The sequence below is a fragment of the Alnus glutinosa genome, chromosome 4 (assembly GCF_958979055.1).
Source record: "Alnus glutinosa chromosome 4, dhAlnGlut1.1, whole genome shotgun sequence".
NCBI lineage: Eukaryota > Viridiplantae > Streptophyta > Magnoliopsida > Fagales > Betulaceae > Alnus > Alnus glutinosa.
The window spans coordinates 16,293,035-16,299,930 of NC_084889.1; the positions used below are offsets into that span (position 1 = coordinate 16,293,035).

Below are 6,896 nucleotides of genomic sequence, written 5' to 3' on the forward strand. Positions count from 1 at the left end.
GGCCTTGGGGGTCAGAGTCCAAGTGTTGGTAGTTCGGAAACTATCCGTATAATGATTGGTTTGAGGGTTGAATTGTAATTTTCCTTAATATAAAAAAAAAAAAAAAAAAAAAAATCTTGTTCTTGTTCTTTCTCTTTTTTGAGAATAGTAAAAGAAATAAAAAAGAAATATTTTAAATAAAATAGTAAAAATAAATAGCTAAAGTACTAAGCCAAATTTAAGTAGTTTGAAAAACTGAATAACAAAAGAAAAAGATTTTTAACTAAAACTAGCAGGAGGAAAAGATAGCCCTTGTCCAATAGAATTGGACAATAGCAGAAGTGTGCCATATCATCATTCATCGGTTGTATTGCAAACGGACAGAAATTTCCAACGACTTACTTACATATGAAAAATATATTTGTTTATGTGAGAAATATATATTTTTTATTAAGTTATTAAAAAAGTATATAATAAAAAAAATATGTAAGAAGCACGTGTCAAATAGTCCATTTTCAACCTTATATAGGGTTCTACGAAATCGTAGGAAATTTCTATCCACAGCAACTGGCCAACATACAACACAGCGGTAGCTTTATCATCCTCCTCAACCTGCAATTCCATCCGGCCCGTGCGATTTACCATGTTCTCGCAGTGTTGCTGTTGGAGCGTTTCCACGTCTTCCTGGGCTTCTACTCATTCATGGGTATCCGCAAAGCACCGCCTTGGTAACAATTCTTGCCGAACAGAACCATTTCTTCTTCTTCGCATGAGAGCGAGACAGCCCAAATCCTCTCCTTTAAGGCCCACTTGTCTCGGAGCTGAATTGTTCGACCAGTTTGGGCAACTCGCCCACAACAAGGCCCGAAATTCTTCCTTTCTACCCATTTTATTCAATTTCCTGTTTACTTGCTTACCCATTTCCAATTCTTTAATTTTTTCTAGTATTCTAATCTCTTTAACAGGTTTTACTTGCGGCCGGGGGTTCTGCTGCAATTGGGCAGCTCTCTAAGCCCTTCACTTCTGTGCTTCTCTATGGAAAAGACTTGGATTTCAGGGCTACCATTCAGGCTGGAGGCTTCCCGTCTACCCACTCCTCTGTACTCTGCCTCCCCTTCACCCTCTAATTAATTTTATTTATTTATTTATTTTTATGTAGTTTTGTAATTTGATCAAATTTTTTTTCACATCTTCTTATGGATAGGCAGTGGTGGCCACCGCGGCAACCATTGGCTTGGAAAGGTAAGCAGCACTTAGTTTTGTCTATCTCTGTTTTATGTTTTATATTCTCGTGTGGGAGTCAACTTTACACTATTTAATTTGATCTGTGTATGCATCTTTATTATTATTATTATTTATTTATTTATTTATTTATGTATTTATTTTTATTTATTTCTTCCTGTGTTGTTTGATCTCAGGGGTCTCTCAGATTCAATTTTTGGCCTAACGGTTGTTTATGCTGGCCTTGTTATGTATGATGCGCAGGTATACATGTGTTATATTCTCCTCATGTTTCACTTAATGTCATTTTTCAGATCTTCTCTTTAAGCAATTAAGGACTGTTTCCTCCTAATTCAATGGGATGATCTTTGACATGCAGCCTTAAATGCATTAAGAATATTATATGTAAAATATAGACTGCTATTTAGGATGGTGGTTGTTTTGACCATTATCAACTCTTTGTTGCCCTGGATAAAAGCTAGTGAGAACTTAAAGCATTGGAAGCTGGAGCTTGGGAAAGAACGTCCCAATTGATTATGAAATATAAAACATATATCAATGCAATTTAAAGAAGTAGTAATTTGGTCCCAAGTTTGTCTATGGAGGAAATAGATGCAATTTTTCTAGGTAAGTCTAGCTGAGCTGGAAATTTAGCTGTTGAAGTTCTTCTGGATTGACCAGATTGAAAACTTGAGGTGAGCTCCTTCTTCACTCCAGTTCAACTGGTTCACCTGGACTTGGCTTATGAAGTAGTTTGGTTGACCTTGCAAGCCATTGCTTCGCCTTTGAAGCTCTCTTGAATCCAGCGTAACTAGAAATTCCGCCCTTGTACATTTCTGATCAAATTTTATTCCTAAAGCAAAGTAATTTAAACATCCTTTGGATGATTGCATTAAAAAGAGAGATGTTGCAGGTTCTGATTACCTTGCTGAGATAAATACATGGTATGAAGTAGCCAAACCATTCTGAACCAACAGGTTCGATTGAAAGAACTGGATCTTTGGTTTTGCATCTTCATGTAATATTAGTGAGAGCTGTTTCATTATCTTTTGTTGGTGGGAGTGCTCTCTTTTGTAAAAATATGCATAAAACCTTCTATGTTGTTATCAAAGTTAAATTTTGGGGAATGAGAGTTACTTTAACTCGTATTTGCTGTGCAAAAACTCTTGGGAGATATTAGGGCCTGTTTGGTAAACTTCTCTAGAGCTCTTTTCACTTTTCAAACATTGAAAACTTTTAAAAAACTGATTTACCAAACAAATGTTTAGACGTGACCTCCATTATTAACACACTTTTCAAACAAACTTCAAACTCTTCTCAAAACCCAAAACATTTCTAAAAAAAAACAACACGAAACTCAAAAATTGAGAATTTTTATCTTTTTCAAAACTGAAAACCCAAACACTTTGAAAATATTAACAAACGGGCGTTTCTAACTTTTTTGTAGGGATCTGTGTTGGTGGACCTGCTTGATTTTGGCGGTTTAATAGTTTTTACTGTGGGAATGGGGGATGTTATTAAGTCTTCTCTCTCTCTCTCTCTCTCTCTCTCTCTCTCTCTCTCTCTCCCAAATCTGCAGACATGATTTCTAGGATTAAACTATCATGGACTGCTTATCATTGTTCCTGTGTATATTTGTTTCGGTAGCTTTAATTAAAGTAAAGACAGTATTACATGACCAAGGATCTGCTCGAGTTTGGAGGTGGATTGATGATATATGAAATCATGTAGGCATCCATCATTTGGACTTGATATAATGGGTTTATTGTCAACGTTATTGCTTATACTGAGGGTCATTAAGATTGGAGTTGAAAAGGTAGCAAGAGCTATTGGATTTGATCTCTCATATGGTGATTGAAGTTTAAACTTAACAACTAATTTCGATTCAATGGACAAGAACCTCAGTTGGAATTCATAAATTTAAGTCTATGGCTGTAGTTGAAAATAGGGGCTTGTAGTTGGTCTTGGTGTTTTCTAAACAGCATATGCTCACTCATTGTTTTTTGTTCCTCTGATTGAGTGCTGAAAGAGAGGCTTTAGTTAATGGTTTGAAATTATGTTGTTACCTTGCTTAAAATTATGTAATATAATGGAAGATGGATCCGTTAGTCAGTCTTGCTTGTTATCTGTTTTTCAGTTTGGTTAACTCGGCTCACAAATTGCAGCTATGGCATTAGACAGGCTTGGTCCTTTTGATAAGATGGGCCTCTTTTTCTTCATCTGTAATAGTTTATCTCTAGGAACACCATATCCAGGAATGGTCTCCAGGAACACCATATCCTTGTAACAATATTAACGTAGTTCCACCAGCGTTGTGCCCCTCACAGGAACATCTGGAGTAGTCAAAAGCCTAACTGGGCCTGTGAAGCTTCCAGAAAGTAATTTGGTCATTAATTAGTCTTTCCAATTAGAAATGTAATACACGTCGGATATCTTCTTTCATGGGTTTATGTTTTAAATTAGCCAAAAGTCTTAGCAAGTAAATTTGATTCAAGGAGCCTGACCTGCTAATGTCTCATAAACCTTGAATTATTGATTGCTCTTTCCTTCATATTTAATGATCTTCTATTTATTGAACTATTGAGTTACATATTTAACCTTATCTAGTACAGGGCTGTCGATTCAATGTCATTAGTATCTTTATTGGCGGCCATTACTAGTTCCAATAGGGAAACATGTGCACTGATTGTCATAAACTACACTAGTGGAACCGAACTCCAGGTTTAGATTGACTCAAGCTACAGAATCATTGCTCATGAATATGTTCTCTTTTTTCTCTGTGTCAGTAGCTTATATGAACAGTTTTCTTGCTTGGTTAAATTATTTCAAAATATAGCTCTACGAAATCCTTTTCCTTCAGTTTTTGGTACTATTAGCACCTATCTTCACCAAAAAGCTGCTCCATCAGGAAAAACAAGCTTTGTCATGAGACTAAGAGCCTGCTTGGGATTGAGTTGGAATTAGAGCTTTTGTCCATAAAAATAGCCAGAAAGAAGTTTTTTAAAAAAGCCTCATTTTCAAGCTTCTCCTAAAATGCAGTTTTAGACCTTTTTAGAGCAAAAAAGTCAAAGAAGTGCTTTTAAGTATTTTACCAACCGGACTTATTTTTGCCTAGCATAGCTTTTTATGTGTTAAAAGCACTTTTTAAGCTCCTTAACTCAGTCCTGAACAAGCTCTAATACTTCATGCTGTGTCAACTGTAAACTTCTTAAAATTGTTTGTTTGTGAAATGTCTACTAACCACTCATGAAATCATAACATGAAAATGTAATATCTGAGGTATGTATGCATATGTCCTAAACAATGACAAATGTAGCGAAGAGAGTAAGATAGAGAACACAAAGGATTCTCCATAAAACAGCCTCTCAGGGCTTTGTCAGGGATGGACAATCTACCAAGGATGAAGGCCTTTTAGTTACTATTCCATTCTCGTTGTTCAATAGCATGACTTACTCTGCTTCACATTCATGATGTTTTGGGTTCACTGAACATGCCCTTTTGGATCACTTGTTAAAATCTGTTTATAATCATCAACTCAAGACTGATTGAGCTTTTGGCTAAACCTAGTTATGGTGCTTAAGGTCCAGCAGAGAACAGATGCTTATGTGAAGCCATCTGTTGTTATAGGTCAAAATTTTGTTCCATGAATGAGAGACACAACTAGTAAGTACAAACGTTTAGATATGTTTTGAACATGTTCTCAGGCTCTACTTTTGTTTTGTATAAAATATTTAGATATACTTGTCATCACATTTTCAGCAGTTGCTTATGTTTCCCAAACTGCAGCCGACGTGATATGATCTGAAACTTCCGTTTGAGTGTGAATTTTTTTTACTTCTGCAGGGTGTGAGAAGAGAAGTAGGAAATCATGCAAAAGTGCTGAACAAAGTGCTGGCCAAGATACACTTAAATTCAGTTCACAATAAGGATAGAGATGATTCTATTGATTCTCAACCGGGACCCTCATTGCCGATAAGTTTGGAGAGCCTTGGGCCCCTCTTGTCTGAGGAAGCAGGTTCTTTCACATCAAAACCAATAAAGTCTCCTCTGTTACTTAGATCAGATGACAAAATGAGGCAAAATAATGAGGCAGTGCTGTCTTCTGCCTTAGCCGCTGATGTTGAAGAAGGATCAGAAAGAAGTAGTGATAATTCAATTCCATTAAAAGAATCAATCGGCCATACTGAGGTTGAAGTCATAGCAGGTGCTCTGCTTGGTTTCTTTGTTAGCTTGGCTGTATATACCATACCATGATATTGTATAAGTTGTCTACTTTTATTATTTTTCCTACTATTCTGATTCATAGGCATCTAGTGTTAAAAAATTATTGCAAACATCAATACACTGCATTCCAATTAGATTCAGATTCAACCCAAGTCATCTCCTGCCACCTTATTTAATTATGCGAGCAGTGTCTCTGGGTTTGTCATATAAGAATCCCTTCTTCATTTTCAGAACTTTCCAGGCATATCAAAGCACATGTATAAGCATACAGCTGCCATGCAATTTACACCTCCACTTTGTCTGAGCCGTAGCTACAGGCTGAGACAAATTAGTGTTATCCTACTCCAAAGGCTGCTGCATGCCTGCATGTGTACGTACACGTAGGTAGTGAAAAGTACAGCGAAGCAGTTGTCAGAGACTAGTCTGTACTCCTGGACGCCACGTTGAGTAAGCTAAAAGATAACGTGGATTCATGTACAAGGGACGCGTGCAAAAGATTATAAGGCGGCTACATGAGATTGCCGCTGTATATGATAAATCAAAGGTGAGGATAGCAGGACTAAGATTGTCATCTTCATCGGCAATATAAAAAAATCCAAGTTATCGATAAGTAATGTCAGGGGCACAGGGAGCACTGCCGAAGGAGTCGAAGACTGCAACAACGTACGAGTCGGTGCCAGGTGGAGAGAACAAGACCAAGACTGTCATACAATCAAAGGAAGATCAGGGGATGATTCAGATTGACAAGCTGCAGGACAAGGTCGTGGATGCCGCCGGAAAAGGTGGCCCCGTCTTTGGTGCCGGCAAAGATGAAAACAAGCAGGACCTGGGTGTTACTGGGACGGGCGGCTGATTAAGCTCTACGTTACATAATACGTATATATAGCCATGGAAAATGCATGTATTTAAGCTTTTTGTACGTGTAGGCTCTACTGGTGTACGTAAGTCTCTTCCTTTAATATATATTTCAATAAAAATCTTTTATCTTTGCATACAAATCCAATTAAAATGGGATAAAATCGAATTTCGAATGCTAGAGAAAAAATAAATGTGTCCAGAAGAAGAACATTGTAGAAGCAAAATGGGCCCAAAAGATGATGTCAAAAGAAGATAAAAGGGGTTTAATTAGTTTCACAAAAAGTAGAATTCCACGTCAAAATTAAGATGAAGACGAATCTACTCTAACCAAATTAAAAACAAAAGAAGAGATTTTTTTTTTTTTTTTTTAAATTTTTATATAAAAGAAGAGATTTTTAGTCCTGCTAAAAAGATTAGCAACTCTACCAAAAGAGGGCATTAGAGAAAAACTTTGAAGTCTTCTCGATCGATCGCTACAACAAAACAAAATGATAAACAGATGGATCCAACAAATTATTGGGTTTCAAGCCTGATAAGCCTAAAAAAGAGAGAGAATGCTGAATAGCAGGTCTCTTTCAATGGCTATTTTTTTTTTTTAAAAAAAAAAAAAAAAT

The 6,896-nt window shown here is 36.6% G+C and overlaps 2 protein-coding genes across 3 annotated transcripts; both read left to right on the plus strand.

The window, feature by feature from the left end:
- The first annotated feature begins 523 nt into the window (after nucleotides 1-523).
- LOC133866554 (uncharacterized) lies at nucleotides 524-5,795 on the plus strand. Of its 2 annotated transcripts, XM_062303114.1 has the most exons (6): nucleotides 524-841; nucleotides 945-1,079; nucleotides 1,184-1,221; nucleotides 1,398-1,464; nucleotides 5,044-5,404; nucleotides 5,656-5,795. In XM_062303114.1, the coding sequence occupies exons 1-6, from the start codon at nucleotides 623-625 to the stop codon at nucleotides 5,685-5,687; spliced, it is 852 nt and encodes a 283-aa protein (XP_062159098.1). In that variant the 5' UTR covers nucleotides 524-622; the 3' UTR covers nucleotides 5,688-5,795. The 2 variants fall into 2 exon arrangements, with proteins under 2 accessions (XP_062159098.1, XP_062159097.1); XM_062303113.1 differs by lacking the exon at nucleotides 5,656-5,795 and having other exon boundaries at nucleotides 5,044-5,576.
- A 242-nt stretch (nucleotides 5,796-6,037) lies between these two features.
- On the plus strand, nucleotides 6,038-6,413 carry LOC133866555 (uncharacterized). The gene has a single exon (XM_062303115.1). It carries the CDS (start codon nucleotides 6,038-6,040, stop codon nucleotides 6,275-6,277), a length of 240 nt encoding a protein of 79 aa, XP_062159099.1. The 3' UTR covers nucleotides 6,278-6,413.
- Nucleotides 6,414-6,896: the final 483 nt, after the last annotated feature.